General features: G+C 30.7%; 1 protein-coding gene across 1 annotated transcript in view; it reads left to right on the top strand.

The window, feature by feature from the left end:
- Nucleotides 1-18,105, top strand: part of LOC136035786 (voltage-dependent calcium channel type A subunit alpha-1-like) — a 192,280-nt gene that overhangs the window by 79,024 nt on the left and 95,151 nt on the right. The window contains exons 11-13 of the mRNA XM_065717760.1: nt 1,354-1,464; nt 5,428-5,523; nt 8,745-8,861. Coding sequence (XP_065573832.1) covers nt 1,354-1,464; nt 5,428-5,523; nt 8,745-8,861 — 324 coding nt within the window. The remainder of the gene's footprint in view (nt 1-1,353; nt 1,465-5,427; nt 5,524-8,744; nt 8,862-18,105) is intronic.

Below are 18,105 nucleotides of genomic sequence, written 5' to 3'. Positions count from 1 at the left end.
TGTTTTGGGGTTTGTACCCCTCCCCCAAAATTTTTGTCCACACGTAACAAAAGTACATACAACAAAATTTTGATGCTTTTTCTTGTGACCCCCCCCCCCCCGACAAAGAACTACCCCCGAAAAAAATCATGGATACGGCATTGAATTCAGGCTAAATTTGAAATTTAATTGGAAGAAAAACTACTAGAATATACAGAGTTTCTACTTATAGGTCTTGAGTCGTGGTTGAATCGATGTATAGCTTCATATAATGAAATAGCCTTGGCAAAAATATATTAATGTGACTTAGACAAGTTTACCATTTTAGATTTGCTATCTCCAATTAATTACCAAAATTTAGGACAGTATAATTTTACTGTTTCAATTGAAGGGTCAGGTCCTCTGCTGTGTATAGGAAGTGAAGAAACTAAGACTTTAGAGAAAAAAAACGAAAGTGAACCATCATCAATTTAAAACAAGAAAACTAGAATGAGAATAAAACAGCAAATAATTGTAAAAAAAGCCGAAATTTTGAAAATTGGATTTCATAGACTATTTTCAGAGTAAGTCTGCTACTGGTAATTACATTTTTAATGCCTAAATCAAATAATTGTTGACTTACTTAAAATATTTTATAAGTTTTTTGCTTTTATTGTTCTTAGCTGGTCAAATTCCTCAGTTTTCTCCATCCCTTCTTCTTATCTGTGCTATTCATTTTTTTTTATAAGGACTAAACTAAATCAAGCGGCTATGCCCTCTCTGAAATGAATTTCTTTGATACACCTGATATGACCCTTCAATTTGAAATGCTATAATAACCCTTGACTAAAGAGTGTGAAATTGGGTAATTTAGGTAAAGTTTGTCCTAATGGAAAACATTGCTTATAATGGCTTGATAAAATTGCACAGGAAAATGCTAGTCATTTTTTTTATGGGATTTTCACCTCATTCAACCTGCCACTAGTAATGTTGGAGTGGTTGCGTTTGCTCTACTGGAATTTTTTTGATATTTCAGTTTAAAATGGAAACATAGTTCGTTTCTTCCAAAAATAAATAAAAGTTTGTAATAGCCAATTGAGAATCCGTTATACTTTCCTAAGTTTTCAGTAAAGTGCAAGCACCCACTTAAATATTTCGAGCTGGGGCAGAGAGGGACAGAACTTCCAAATAAAAAAAAGTAAAAAAAGAAAAAAAGTGTATTGTAGTCTACTTCTAAAGTAAAATAAAATCAATTATTAGAGAATGTAAATAGCGTAAGACGGACAAAAAATATGACTAGCAGATTCTTGACTAGTAACCTGCTTTTAGTTTTTCAAAACTAACCTTATCTTTCCCCCTCATTTCTGGTTCATGCTGCCATCTTTGGACGCTTAGTACTACAAAATGCACCCCAATTACTCAGACTGTCTTGCCTGGATGAACTTAGTTTTCACTGGATTGTTCTCGGTGGAATGTATGCTCAAGATCGTATCTTTTGGATGCAAGGTGAACCTTCAGATTTTAACGTTTTATGAACATAAGTTTTTTCTATAAGTTTTTTCTTCTTTCGCTTTAAATATGTTAACAAGGCTGCGAAATTTTTAGTTACTGCTTTTTAGCTATTTGTTATGTTTAAACTGTTTTTTTTCTTATGTACTCCTTTCTCCACTTGTGGCCTGGAAATTGTATCTTTTGAATGCAAGGTGAACTTTCAGATTAGAAAGTTTTATGAATACACATTTTTTCTATACGTTTTTTCTTCTTTCGCTTTAACTATGTGAACTTTTAACAAGGGTCCGAAACTTTAGTTACTGATTTTTAGCTATTTGTTATGTTTAAACTGTTTTTTTTTTCTTATGTACTCCTTTCTCAACTTGTGGGCTGGAAATTGTACCTTTTGGATGCAAGGTGAACCTTCAGATTTTAATGTTTTATGAACATACGTTTTTTCTATACGTTTTTTCTTTTTTCGCTTTAACTTTGTGAACTTTTAACACGGCAAGGAAACTTTTAGTTAATGATTTTTAACTATTTGTTATGTTTAAACAGTTTTTATTTTCTTACCTACTCCTTTCTCAACTCATGGTCTGGAAATTTTATAATTTTATGGCAATTTGTGCTACCAAACTTTTAAAATAACAATATCATAGTTGTCACTGTAGGGGTAACCTAGCAAATAACATACTTTAGCCGGTAGGAACTGGAAACATGTTTTTGAAAAAAATTGTCAAGAGAGTCAGGACTGCCGTTTTACAATAAATGGAAAAACACGTAAGAAACCAAAAAACTACTAAAAAAGGATAATTATGGCAGAAATACAATATAAACAAAGTCATCGACACCTCACAATTTATTTCAAGCTTTGATGAGCATAAATTGTCTTTCATATAAAATGCCCAACCTAAAACAAGAGAATATCCCTTTCAATGAAGAAATGAGCAGAACGAAGAAAGATCAACTAAATACACTGTAAAATGAACAGAAGTTACAATGAAAAATGAATTAAACTTAAAATAGAAATCGATCACAAGAGTTTAAAGCTCGTGTATCCACCCCTTTGAGCAGGGGCATTGATTGGAGAGTAGGCATTTCCCCCTAGGTTTTTATCTGCATAGATTTTGGAAAAATTTCTTTTTTGGAGTATTTTCATTGGAAAATAATTACCCTCGCCTAAATTCAAATTTGAAAACATTTATTTTAAATATTTAAACACAAATTTAAAACATATAAATCTTAAAATACATCCTCCCCCTTCTCCTACATTCCCATGAATTGATGCCAGTGCCTCTAAGGTGCAACTGAAAAGTTACTTCAACATGCTATTTTGGCATTTTTACTTTTAAAATTTTGTTTATAGGTGAGGATCTACTCATTTTTGTTTTAAATTTTTCATTTTTTGTAGAAATTGTTTTTTCTTTTACATGTTTTCTTTGCATTAAAAACATTTCGGTCGGAATATCCGAACTAAGTTGTATGCTTTTCCACTGTCTTTATTGAAAGTTGTACCTGTTTTTATTTACATTTTTTTCATTTGTTTTTATATTGAAAGATAACAAGGTATATTTCAGGCTTGGCTCAGAAAAAGATTTTGAAGACTTTCTTTCAAGCTTTTCTGGGGATACAAGCCTTGACAATTTGGTTTGTAATATTTGACCTGGATATTAAGAAACCCTTTTTTTTAGTTAATGAAATGTCAATTGACCTGGTTTGTTTTAACAATAATGGGAATCCAATTAGCTTGAGATAGTTCCAAGGGATGTTCGAAATCTACATTCAAAAACAAAATCATAATCATGTGTAAGGCCTTTTTTTTACGGCCTGGTGTTTTTGTTTGAAGCCTTAAATTTTGATATTTACAAGATTTATAGGCCGTGTTTAGAAAAGTTTTTTCTCAAGCTAAGTTGTAGTTAAAACTCCATTCCAGTATAGTTAAATAAATATTTAAATAAAAATTAAACTTGTTTCTAGTTTAGTTCTCTTTTGTTTTCTCAAAAATTTAATTAAAATTTTCTAAGTTAATGCTTTTATCTATTTCTTTTTTATATAATCACAAGAACTTATTAGGTAGAAGTCTTTTACCAACGGCAGTAGGAAGACTAAGCTTAAAAACAAAATAATGAATGGTTTCTAAAGCCCTATTTCTAAGATCTGAAGGCTGTGCTCTGATAAGTTTTTAGAAAAATCTCTTGGATATGAGAATAAAGGGAATGAGTTCGGTGGCTACAGCCAACGCCTTTTCTGACAAGAGGGGGTCAACAAATCAAATTGTGCTGTTGGATGCCACGATTTTGAGCTTAAAATAGTCCCAGGGTGGTAGGATATCTATTATTAAAAATGAAATAACAGGTTTAAAGCCCAATTATAAAGATTAGTAGGGCACGTACTGATAATTTTTCTCAAAATTAACGTTTTCCTCGTGGGTATGAACTTTTTGCATTTCAAGAAGTTAATTTTTTGGAGAATAATCGAAATTTAAAAGAAATCGTTGAAGAACATTTTAAACAAATTTAAATTAAAATAAATCTATTAATCTGCTTCTTTTTTTACAGTCATAAGAAGCCAATGGGCTAAAGATTCTCCAAAGGATAAAATGTAAGCTATGCTTAAAGAAAAACAAATATTGCCTCGGTTTAAAGCCTAAACGTGAAGGCTTCTAGGCGGTTTATCAGCAATTCCTTACAGATTTTTCCTGACAAATACTGGCTAGTTTTAATAAAAAAAAAAATCTTGAGAAATGTTTCAATTTTTGCATTAGAGATAATTTTATCATAAAATGATAAAAGAACATTTAGGGAGCCTGAGCCAAAAGCCACAATTTTTTTTAGTTTGTTAATAAGCTTGTTGTTGCACGGAATAAATGAAGGGAAGAAAATACAAAATTGGTTTAAAACTTTTTAAAATATCTTTGAATTTTTTTAGGCGTAAGCGTCTGCTTTCTTTTTAAGTTTTTTTGTTTAAAATCTAATTTTATTAGTTTTTTATTGTTTTTTCGCTGATATACATTTTTAGAAGCAAATTTGAAATTGTCCAGACTATTGTTCAGAAATCGTCCAGACGAAGAATTGTCCAGACAAAGATGTATAATTCTTCCTTCTCCTTATTAAAAATTAGGCTTATTTTTATCTTTTTTACATTTATTTTTATTTAGAAAGGCAGCGTTGTCTAATAATGTATTCAACTATTGAACCAGAGGCCTGTCCACTGGCAAAGTAGATGTTTGAAACAAAAAGGTGAAATTATTGTGTGAGCGGGAAAAACTATATGGTGAGCAATTTCATGAAAAACTTTTTTAAATTTGATGACGCGGTGGGATCCCTGCATACCTCTTAAAACTAATATGCCAATGAGAGTGTAGTACCACCAATCAGAACTCGAATAAAATAATACATTAATAATTTGTTTTTAAAAACTATTGAAAAAGATTAAATCTTTATTGTTTACACTTAAACGCAAAGTGTAGATTTAATAGGATCTGACCTGAACCGTTGCACAAAAGAAGTATTCTCTTTTATTTCTAAACTAGTCTTGCTGAGTACAAAGAAAAACAAAAAAAAACAGTTAAGTAACTCTAAGAAATATGAATTATTTAGAAAAAAACATTCAGATATATTTATTTTAAAGTGTGCCCTTTCGGTAATTTCTCTTATTTCGGCTTATGACAGGACAAAAATAAAAAAAAAGAGAAAAAAAGCAACCATTACTTTTATTTAGTTTTTTTTTTGTTTGGTGTACAATTTTTTCTAAGGACTTTCTATAGAATTCAGTTTTTCTCTTTCTAAGCTTTCTACTTGCATACAGGCACATACAAAGTATTTTTGAAGGGGGGGGGGGGGGTTATAGTAAAGAATTACTAGTAAACTGAATAAAGAGTGCCCTGACATTTTTAAAATATTTGTATATCAGAGGGAGGGCCCTGCGTACGTCCCTTGTTGAATTCTCTCATGCTTACATTTTATTTTTATATTCCAGAATTTTTTCAAAGACTCGTGGAATACTTTCGATTTTGTCACGGTTGTTGGAAGTGTGATTGATGCTGTAGTTACTGAATCTGGAATAGGTCCAGGGGTAAGTAGTTGACTTAATCAAGTGTTTTGGGGGACTTGGTGGATTGGGAGAACTTATAAAATATTTTGTGCCAAATTTTCAATGTATCTAGTTTACGATGTGAGCATTGGTGTAAACTAAAAATAATCAGCAAAAAACACAGTATGAATTCTTAAAATAGTAGTAGATTAGTCTTTTAAAAAAAACACATTTTCCATTTGATATTTTCTTTTTATCAAAGACTAAGCTCATACTGCACACAGGGGGGGGGGGTTGGCTCCGTCGCTGATATTTACTAGAAAAATAACCATGAAAACTAGTAAAATAAACTAAAAGAAATAGTTATATGTTGTAAGCCCGCCATTCCTTTATATTTAATCTTCAGATACCCCACCCCCCATGAAAATGTGGGACCGATTTCAACTATGGATCTTAATTGGTTTTTACTTTTTTTATTCAAGGTTTTAAATCTAATTTAAATCCTAGTCCTACGGGAATTACCCTCCTGTCCCTCCCCCAAAACATAAGAACGGAATCTTCAGTTTACCATACTTTTCAAAAATAGGAAGTATAGAAAAATAAAATAAACTTAGAGTGACACATAAAACGTTTTTACAGAACAAGTGAAGGCGTAGCGTGGGTGCTAGAAATAATGCTGAATGTGTCAGCTGTTGTTTGTTTTGTCTTTTTTCATTTTTGTGGCGATTACCTTTGCGATTTTTACTCATTAAACACACACACACACATATATATATATATATATATATATATATATATATATATATATATATATATATATATATATATATATATATATATATATATATATATATATATATATATATATATACGTATATATATATATAAAATTTATATATATAGTATATATAAATATATATAAGTATGTATATATATATATATATATATATATATATATATATATATATATATATATATATATATATATATATATAGTTCTTTTTTATCATTAGTTTATCGGATGCTTTGTCTCTATTAGGGATATTTTTTATTCATTTTTAATATTCCTTAAATTTTATCACATATATTGTTCCAATTCAGCATTTCAATTTAAAACTGACTATAAATATAAGAAATACATAAATATCATTCTTTTCAACAGAAAATACAGCCGTAATCTAGAAATAATCAATACATTTGTATTTTACCTGGTTTTAGAAATATGTGGTTATTTCAGTCTATAAATTAACTATATTATACGTTGTAAATTTAGGAATACTACAGTATCGGAGAACGATCTTTCCCTACCCCCCCCCAGGGAAAATTACACCAGGAAAATCCCACGCCTGGATAACTCCCCGTGTGGAAAATTTCCCCCTACGAAAAAATTTCACCTGGAAAATTTTCCGGTAGCAATTATAGATTAGATGAGCCAAACGCCGAAGAAGGAAATGACGCAAATATCCATAAGTTTTATGCATGTCTCACTTAACAGCTGGGTTTTTGAGACATTCAGTATTTAGAGCTGGCTAAACAGCTAACTGGAAAAGAGCTGTGAGGACCTGGACGTGGAAAGGACTTGCTAGAAAATGCTTTTAAAAAAAGTGTGTGCTGTATATTACCAATGATAGATGCATACGGCAGAGTGGTCTATTTCATTACTAAAATCCTTGTTTATAAATATAAAATTAATATTTTCTTTGACATTATCAATTTATATCAACCGTTTTCCCTTTGCACGCTTGCTAAGAAAATTGAATGTTTTGCAGGGGATATAATTTTTTTTGAATAAAGTATAAGCAAATTCAAAAGTGTTTCAAACAAAGGAATCTCCCCCCGCTCTCGGAGAAATAGAAAAGAACTAGGGAGAGCTCTAGCACATATATTTGTCACAATAAATCGTACAAAAAAAAGTGACCATAGTCGAAATGTAAAATTTAACCTTTTCATTAGTATTGATGATATATATTAGTAGTTTTCTATTTCCAATTTTGCTTGAAAACTCCAGAGTAAAAGTGGGGAACAGCAATACTGAGAAAGCCGCTCTTAGCAAACTTCTCAGAATGATTTGTCGAGAGCTCAGACAAAATAAACTCTTGTCTTGATAAACAATTCTATAAAACTCAAAATACACCCAAAATAAACCATTTCAATAAAATCTACTTAGAACTGCGTGCGTTATATGAACATTGCAAGTGTGTGAGGTTGTATAGCGTCTGCGTGGAAATTTGAAAATTAAATTTTTCCGTAACTATATCAAGATGTATTACAAGTTATTTATTTATACTTTTGCTGAGAAAATTTTCTGAGAAAAACAAAACACTTTTTATTATCGTATTACGGAAGTTTTGGCTGATAAAAATTTATTGCTTTTGAGTTTTCTTGACAAGTTACTCGGGAAAATTTTCAGAAGTTCAAAGAAAATAAACCCTTGTCTTAATCTCAAGAAAAATTAACAATATTTATATTTATGAACTGTAAGAAAATGTTTGAATAATAATAATAAGAAAGCAAGAGCTAAATTTGTACTAGTGTTTAGTTGATTTAAGTATTATAACGTTTATTTTTGTATATTAGTATATTTACCTGAAATTTGATATCCCATTGCAACCTTTTACTCTTAGGCTCAAGATCGATGCTGACCTTCAAGAATCTGTTTTATTTGATAGCTTATTAGATTTTTACGAAAAATGGACACAAAGACACTGGTTAGGATTTGCCTTACTTAATCTTTGAATATCATATTAGTTTGGATGTTTGAGATTAGCTAATCCCCTTTTAATGTTTATTTTATAGCAAAATTTCTTGAGTGTTGGGTTCTTACGACTAAAGTATAGCATATATTCAATACGTAACCTAAAAAAACCTATTGTAACTTAACCTAACATAACAAAAATACCAACTAAATGCGTAAATAAAATATAGCTACAATTTATTTTCCAACCGAGGCAAAGCTAATCGTCCGGTATAAACAAGTTGCTTGACTAGTTTCTTGTCTCATGTTCGCATCATTCGCCAACGAAATTCTCGAGTGTGCTTATATAAAGCACAAGTACCACAAATTGCTGCTAGAAAAATTAAAAAGACATATAATAAAAATGGAATTCCGGGGTGACCAAGACATTCCATGACTAGGTCTTCTCTTTGACTGGTTATGATTTGCCTTTCTTAATATTCGAGTAAGTTATTAGTTTGGATGTTTGAAATTACCTAATCGCATTTTAATGTTTATTGGTATATTTAATGACTAATTTATTTAATAGCAAAATTTCTTGAGCGTTGGGTTCTTACGACTGTTTCGGGCTGCACGTTTGATAAAGCTTCTTCGTCAAGGATACACTATTCGAATTCTTCTTTGGACTTTTGTACAATCTTTTAAGGTAAGTGGCCTCCAATATTTATTTTCCTGCAATAAAAATCATTTTGTAGATGGTGCGGTTTCATCACTGGTGTAGATGCACTGGTTTCATCAGTGGGTTCAAATATTTCGACTTTTCATTTAATTGAAAGGTCTTGAAGATAGCGTTAAATCTGTTTTCATTTTTTCTTTTATAAGTTATCAGTGACAAATTTATTTTTTATGCTTAGAGTCGTACTAAGTGAAAGGTTTCTGGTTTTAAGAAATAAAAATTTCTGGAGGGAACCTACAGAAAATGTCTAAAACCAGACAAATCAATAGTCACTGACAATAAAATTACTTTAAATCCGAAGCTTCAACTGTCGTGTCTTTATTTAGTTTTTTCTACATACATAGTTTATATATGTTTATTACTTTATTACATTATTACATTATTACTTATTACATTATTACTTATTACATTATTACTTATTATTACATTATATTACTTTATTACATTTATTACTTTATTAAAGTTTATTACTTTATATAGTTTTTTCTCAACAATTTTATTTTCCTCGTTTGAAATTTGATACTCCTAAACTAGGTAAGAATCCCGTTCAAGCAAAAGGAATATTTAGACTAGATAATCTAATTTGTACAATATTATATTAATCTTTTCAGAAAATTATATCATTCTTATATAAATTCATATAATTATAATAAATTACCTCCTTTTAGAAGTTTTTTTTTTTGGGCTCCTCCAAATGTACCACTTATGATTTATGTTCTCTTATGTTCCACTTAAGATTTATGCTCTCGTTCAATCCGTTGAACAAGTTTTTTGATTTATTTCATTGGACTTAAATAATGATCTACAACATTTAAAAATACAAATTTTTTTTTATTTTTGCAAGTTTTTCATACTTTTGCAATATGAGTCCTAATCTAAAAGGAAGAAGAAATTGAATCTAATTCAAAATGTACTTTGAAAAATATATAAAGATGATTTCCAGCCAGCAAATGATGGTGATCTTGCGTATTACAACAAAAGATTAAAGCCATGCGACCGCAGAAAGATAATATACCAAATCTCGCAAGGCACGTAAACCTTAAATGAAGACGTGCATTATAGCCTGTAAGGTTGGCTAATAGTGTCATTGCTGGCTAATGTTTAATGTCATGTTGGCTAATAGTGTCATTGTCAGTGCCAATGGCTAACAGTGTCATTGCAACACTGAGCTCAGAAGGGGCCAAGGTTGAAGTTAATAAAGAGTATTAAGTTGAGTAATTAAGAAGAGTAAGTTAATGAGACTGAATTAGAAATCTAATTAAATTTCTGAAGTTGGTAGTAGAACAAAAAACACCAGAAATTGCCATACATTGGGAAAAATACAAGAACTGAAAATAAAAATCGTGAACAATTTGAGATTTGAGTAGAAGGAGTTGCCGAAATTTTCTCTGTTGAAGGGGATGAAACCAAAACAGTTTTAAGGAAGATATATTTTGTGAAGTTTGGATGAATGGCTTGTCATTGTATGTATCGTTGCTTGTTTTATTACCTGTGTCCTACTTTTGTCGTGATTTATGTATGTATGCAATAATAACGAATAATAATAAAAAACAAGTAGTGTAAAATAACAAAATAAGGAATTTAACTGTTCTTTCTGTCTTTATTTAGAAAGAAAAAATTTAGATTTTTGGTTAAGTATGGGTGTACTTCTTAAAAAAAACTAACGCTAATTTAATTGTAATCTTTGAAAAATTATAATTTATTTAACTTTTTCAAAATAAATTTATTTGCTATTTTGCTTTAGTATCAAGTTTTTATATAATATCAATATAGTTATATCTAATCTTGATATATTATATAGCTCCGTTAAATTTTTCCAAATCTGCCTGTTATCTGACACTTCAGTTATTATTAATTTTTATCTCACTTTTACATTTACATTCTGTTTTTTCATTTTTTTATCAATTTCAAACTTAGAAAAGGGGAAAAATCTAAAATGTTTGGAGGACGTCTACAATTACTGTTTGGATTCAAGAATTTCGGATTTTAGATAAACTATTGGTGGACCTCATTCAAAAATTCTAAATACTATTCTTTGCACTTCTTTGTTTTAAATTTTTGAAAAATAAGACATATTTTAATTTTGAGCGATTGTTTATGATGGGATTAGTCAGCCTGGAAGTTTTTTCAACTTTCGACTTCAGAGGGATGAGTTTAGTGTTTAATCCCGTTTATTAGAGTAACAATATTTTATAATTTTAAATTATTTTTATTGTCGTTATTATTATTTTTTATTATATAATATTTTTTTTTTGGCTGTTCAATATTTTATAACTAAATGTAGCTATCCGAATGATGCCATTAAATGCCGAAAAAACTCTAAAATATATGGTCGCTTAGAAAAGTTATCCCAAGCAGAAAACACGCAAATAAAATATTGTTTATTTTGGGAGTTTGAATGCTAATCACTATACTTTTAAATATCAATCTTAGAAAAATAGAATGTATTTACCTTTTTTAAAGGAAATTTAGAGAATTGTGCGTTTTGGGGATAACTTTTGGAAGTTTCTAAATCTCCATATACCACATACCACTGTCACATATCTCAGGAATGGGAATAATAGTGCGTTTGAGAATTCCAAGATTACTTATTTGACTTTTATTTGCCCAATTACTTATCTTTAGCGTTTCACAAAAGTAAATGACATTAGAGGTTAGTACGATTATCATTTGAAACGTTGTAAATTAGTTGTCGGATAAACTGCACCTTCCAACCCTGGAAAAGTATTAAAACATAATAGTTTTCCCCTGAATCTTTGAAAAATTTGATTTATTTAAATTTTTAAAAATAAATCTATTTGTTATTTTTTCCTCAGTTATAAGTTTTTATATAATATTAATATAATTGTATCAAATCTTGATATATTTTGATATACTATCTTGATATATCAAACAGTTCGTGGTAACGAACTGTAGTAAGGAGCGACCCGGCTCAATAGTAACCAAAACTCTAAAAAATGGAATTTTGATACCAATAGCTATATCAAAAGAATCGCATTTTAATGCTGGTTTTAAATATATAAGTTTCATCAAGTTTAGTCTTACCCATCAAAAGTTACGAGCCTGAGAAAATTTGCGTTATTTTAGAAAATAGGGGGAAACACCCCCTAAAAGTCATAGAATCTTAACGAAAATCACACCATCAGATTCAGCGTATCAGAGAACCCTGTTGTAGAAGTTTCGAGCTCCTATCTACAAAAATGTGGAATTTTGCATTTTTTGCCAGAAGGCAGATCACGGATGCGTGTTTATTTGTTTTTTTGTTTTTTTGTTTTTTTTTGTTTTTTTTCCCCGGGGGTCATCGTATCGACCAAGTGGTCCTAGAATGTCGCAAGAGGGCTCATTCTAACGGAAATGAAAAGTTCTAGTGCCCTTTTTAAGTGACCAAAAAAATTGGAGGGCATCTAGGCCCCCTCCCACGCTCATTTTTTTCCCAAAGTCAACGGATCAAAATTTTGAGATAGCCATTTTGTTTAGCATAGTCGAAAATCATAATAACTATGTTTTTGGGGATGACTTGCTCCCCCACAGCCCCTGGGGGAGGGGTTGCAAGTTACAAACTTCAACCAGTGTTTACATATAATAATGGCTATTGGAAAGTGTACAGATGTTTTCAGGGGGATTTTTTTGGTTTTGGGGGTAGGGTTGAGGGAGGGGGCTATGTGGGAGGATCTTTCCTTGGAGAAATATGCCATGGGGGAAAAAATTCAATGAAAAGGACGCAGGACGAATCTGGTCACGTTAGAAAAAAATGTCAAATTAAGAGCTTAATATACAATGCTGGGTGTTCGGAGCCTCTCTATTATGGAGTATAATTTGAAAATAACACAACTATACGAGCGATAAAACATATATACCACAACCATAACTCAACTAACGAAAGAACTGCTAAGAGATAACACAACTATAAAGCGAAAACAGGTGAAAACCAACGGGAAAATAAACGAACTAAGAGGTGGAAGGGGCCCAGAGAAAAAATATAGTCCTTTTTCAATTTTGAGCCTAACTTCCGCAAAGGAGTAATAATGTCAGATGCCCCGAAATACCGAATTATTTTCTTTTCAAACACTTCGTGGTAAGGAACTGTAGTAAGGGGCGACCCGGCTCAATAGTAAACGAAACTCTAAAAAACGGAATTTTGATGCTAAAAGATACATCAAAAGATTCGAATTTTTACGCTGATTCTAAATATTAAGTTTCAATTAATTTAGTCTTTGTCATCAAAAGTTACGAGCCTGAGAAAATTTGCCCTATTTTGGAAAAAAGGGGGAAACATCCATTTAAAGTCACAGAATCTTAACGAAAATCACACTATCGCATTCGGTATATCAGAGAACTCTATAGCAAAAATTTCAAGCTCCTATCTAAAAAATGTGGAATTTTGTATTTTTTGCCAGAAGACAAATCACGGGTGCGTGTTTATTTATTTGTTTGTTTTTTTTTTGTTTTTTTCCCAGGGGTCATCTTATCGACCAAGTGGTCCTAGGATGTCGCGAGAGGGCTCATTCTAACGGAAATGAAAAGTTCTAGTGCCCTTTTTAAGTGACCAAAAAATTGGAGGGCAAATAGGCCCCCTCCCATGCTCATTTTTTTCCAAAAGTCAACAGATTAAAATTTTAAGATAGCCATTTTGTTCAACATAGTCGAAAACCATAATAACTTTGTCTTTGGGAATGACTTACTCCCCCACAATCCCTGAGGGAGGGGCTGCAAGTTACAAACTTTGACCAGTGTTTACATTTAGTAATGGTTATTGGGAAGTGCACAGACGTTTTCATGGGGATTTTTTGGTTTGGGGGGTGGGGTTGATGGGAGAGGGCTTTGTGGGAGGATCTTTCCTTTGAGGAATATGTCACGGGGGAAGAAAAATTCAATGAAAAGGGCGCAGGATTTTCTAGCATTACTATAAAAAAAACAATGAAAAAATAAACATGAAAACGTTTTTTCAAATGAAAGTAAAAATAGCATTGAAATTTAAAACGAACAGAGATTATTACGCATATGAGGGGTTCTAAAAATACTTTAGCATAAAGAGCGAGGTATTTAGGAGGAGATAGATACCTCGCTCTTGATGCTAAAATATTTTTAGTAATTTCAACTATTTATTCTACGGCCTTTTTGATTCAGGGGTCATTCTTAAAGAATTGGGACAAAACTTACGATTTAGTGTAAAGAGCGAGGTATTAACGAGGGTACAAACCCCCTCGTACACATAATAAAAATATAAGAATATAAAAGTTTGTTACGTAAGTTAATTCTTAAGTTACGTATATTTTTTACTAATAAAAACGTTCGTTGAATATTAAAAGTTCTAGTAGCCTTTTTAAGTAACCAAAGAATTGGAGGGCAGCTAGGCCTCCTTCCCCACCCCTTATTTCTCAAAATCGTCTGATCAAAACTAAGAGAAAGCCATTTAGCCAAAAAAAAAAATAATATACTAATTTCATTTCAATAATTTATGTGCGGAGAGCCAAAATCAAACATGCATTAATTCAAAAACGTTCAGAAATTAAATAAAAAAAACTAGTTTTTTTAACTGAAAGTAAGGAGCGACATTAAAACTTAAAACGAACAGAAATTACTCCGTATATGAAATGGGTTGTCCCCTCCGCAGTCCCTCGCTCTTTACGCTAAAGTTTTTAATTGTTTTAAAAAGTGGAATTGTGGCAAAGAGTCAAACTTTAGCGTAAAGAGCGAGGGACTGCGGAGGGGACAACCCATTTCATATACGGAGTAATTTCTGTTCGTTTTAAGTTTTAATGTCGCTCCTTACTTTCAGTTAAAAAAACTAGTTTTTTTTATTTAATTATACTACAAGAATGAGAATAATAGTGCGTCTGAGAATTTTAAGATTACTTATTTGACTTTTATTTGCCCAATTACTTATCTTTAGCTTAATCTTTAATTTATTTGGAAAGCCTGGAAAACTGGAAAGCTATTATTTGAAATGTTTGGAATCAGTTTCGGATAAATTACACCTAACCCTGGAAAACCCGGGGTAGATTCTGATAAGTGAAATCATAAATAAATATAAAATCAATCTTTCCAAAAATGGAAAAGAATATGTGAAATAAAATGCATTGCCATTGCATTTTTTGTTACCTGTGTAATTGCTGTGTCATTAAAAGTTAAAAACTGACAAAAAAAGAGGCGTCAAATTACGAAACTTTTAAAAATGTGATTAATAAGTTATTTTAAGTTAATTTATTAATTATTTATTATTTCTTAATTAATTATTAATTAGTAATTATTTCTTAACAATATGTTATTTTTAACTTATTAATTAATTATTTATTATCTTCTTTGAATTAATTTAGAATTTTCCTAAATACCGAGCCACAAAATAGTATTTTAAAAGGAAAAAGAAGAACTGATTGGCACATTTTATTGAAGACCACTGGACAAAAATCGAAAACGACGTATTTATTCGAAATAATGTATTGTAGCAAAACAGCTTGGCAAATTTTAAATTTGCCAAATATTAGGAACAAAGAGGGACAGTAAATGTGACACGTGACACACCTTCAGGGATTTGTGACTAAGCTATGTTTACAAAGGAGTACACGTGATTATTGTTGCCTAGAATGTACCAGTTGACAAGTTGCCCGGTAGGAATTTGCTATTATCTATTACAGAGTACCTTTGGGGAACTTAAAATTAAGCAAATAAGTCACAAGGAATGCTTGAACGCGCTCTAAGTTCCAGATCAGTTTTATTAGGAAAAAAATCGCGAAAATTCTGGTGTCTCTATATTCTATAAATAATCGCTATATGAGATAAAAATTAAAAAAAATCTTTTAAATTTGGCGTCGGCTACGAAATGGTATTTCAAGATGAAAAAGGGTTAAATTTAATAAAGTTAGTTTTTGGGAACCTTTAGAATGCTAATCTCTGTAGTTCTTATTTCTAACTATATATATATATATATATATATATATATATATATATATATATATATATATATATATATATATATATATACTAGCTGTTGGGGTGGCGCTTCGCGCCACCCCAACACCTAGTTGGTGGGGGCGCTTCGCGCCCCCCCCAAGCCCCCCCGCGCGCGTAAGTCGTTACGCGCCATAATAGTTACGTGCCATTGTAGTTGTGTCCCTATGTCCCACCTGTGAATATAGATAGATATATATATATATGGTTTTAACTACGTAAAACTTGCGAATATACAACATTGTTTGCTGTCCCATTGTCTTTGCGTATAAATAGATTGTCAGGTTTACCGACTCTTGAACATGCAACATATAATGGTCCATGGGAAAACAATCTGTATTCAGATCTATACCTCATGATTCTAATGATTGCCCTTGAGCTTTGTTGATGGTGATTGCTAATCGACCATTCCCTGTCCCGGTGTCCCGGTCGTCATTTATATCCCCCTGTTTCCTCCGGTGTCCCCGTTGTAGTTGTGTCCCTGTGTCCCGGTCGTCATTTATATTCCCTGTGTCCCGGTCGTCATTTGTATCCCGGTGTCCCGGTCTGTATATACATTCGTTTTTTAGTTTTGTTTTTTTCCTTTATTTTTTTCCTTTTTTTTTCTTTTTTAGCTTATTTAGATTTTTAGATTTTTTAGTTTTTTTATTAGTTTTTAGTTTTTTTTTTCTTTTTAGTTTTTTTGTCCCGGTCGTCATTTATATCCCCCTGTTTCCCCCGGTGTCCCCGTTGTAGTTGTGTCCCTGTGTCCCGGTCGTCATTTATATTCCCTCTGTCCCGGTCGTCATTTGTATCCCGGTGTACCGGTCTGTATATACATTCGTTTTTTAGTTTTGTTTTTCTCCTTTATTTTTTTCCTTTTTTTTTTCTTTTTTAGTTTATTTAGATTTTTAGATTTTTTAGTTTTTTTATTAGTTTTTAGTTTTTTTTTCTTTTTAGTTTTTTTGTAGTTTTTACCTTCTTTTTAGTTTTGTTAATTTTTTTTTTTACTTATGTCCTGGTCGTCATTTATACTCCCTATGTCCCGGTGCTTTGTTGATTGCTAATCGAACATTCCTTTTGTCCTGGTCGCTTTCTCTTTGAGTGTCGTCATTTATTTTTTCTTTTTTAGTTCTTTTAGTTTTTACCTTTTTTAGTTTTTTTTAGTTTTTTAGATGAAAATTTTTTTTAGTTTTTTTCCTTTTTTTCTTTTTAGTTTTTTATTGGTTTTTACCTTTATGTTAGCTTATTTTTCAGTTTTTTCCTTTTTTTATTAGTTTTTAGTTTTTTTGTAGTTTTTGCCTTTTTTTAGTTTTTTCAGTTTTTTTTTAGTTTTTTATTGGTTTTTACCTTTATTTTAGCTTATTTTTCAGTTATTTCCTTTTTTTTAGTTTTTTTTAGTTTTTAGTTTTTTTAGTTTTTTACCTTTTTTTAGTTTTTTTAGTTTTTTTAGTTTTTTAGCTTTTTTATTTTTTTTATTAGTTTTTAGTTTTTTTTGTAGTTTTTGCCTTTTTTTTAGTTTTTTTAGTTTTTTAGCTTTTTTATTAGTTTTTAGTTTTTTTTGTAGTTTTTGCCTTTTTTTAGTTTGACAACTTATTTTTATATATATAGATAGTTTTTTTTTTTACTTATGTCCTGGTCGTCATTTATACTCCCTGTGTCCCGGTGCTTTGTTGATTGCTAATCGAACATTCCTTTTGTCCTGGTCGCTTTCTCTTTGAGTGTCGTCATTTATTAGTTTTTTCCTTTTTTTCTTTTTAGTTTTTTATTGGTTTTTACCTTTATTTTAGCTTATTTTTCAGTTTTTTCCTTTTTTTTAGTTTTTTTTTATTTTTTATTTTTTTTAGTTTTTTACCTTTTTTTAGTTTTTTTAGTTTTTTTAGTTTTTTAGCTTTTTTACTTTTTTTATTAGTTTTTAGTTTTTTTTTGTAGTTTTTGCCTTTTTTTAGTTTTTTCAGTTTTTTTTTTAGTTTTTTATTTTATTTTTTTTACCTTTATAGTTTTTTTAGTTTTTTAGCTTTTTTATTTTTTTATTAGTTTTTAGTTTTTTTTGTAGTTTTTGCCTTTTTTTAGTTTTTTCAGTTTTGACGTCACCTGATCCAGTTTTTTCAGGTGACGTCACCTGACACATCCACACATCCACAGACAGACAACTTATTTTTATATATATAGATATATATATATATATATATATACTAGCTGTTGGGGTGGCGCTTCGCGCCACCCCAACACCTAGTTGGTGGGGGCGCTTCGCGCCCCCCCCAAGCCCCCCCGCGCGCGTAAGTCG

This window comes from Artemia franciscana, chromosome 14, assembly GCF_032884065.1.
Source record: "Artemia franciscana chromosome 14, ASM3288406v1, whole genome shotgun sequence".
In the NCBI taxonomy this organism is placed as follows: domain Eukaryota; kingdom Metazoa; phylum Arthropoda; class Branchiopoda; order Anostraca; family Artemiidae; genus Artemia; species Artemia franciscana.
Note: the sequence above shows the minus strand (reverse complement) of the source record. Positions and strands in the feature narration are given on the sequence as shown.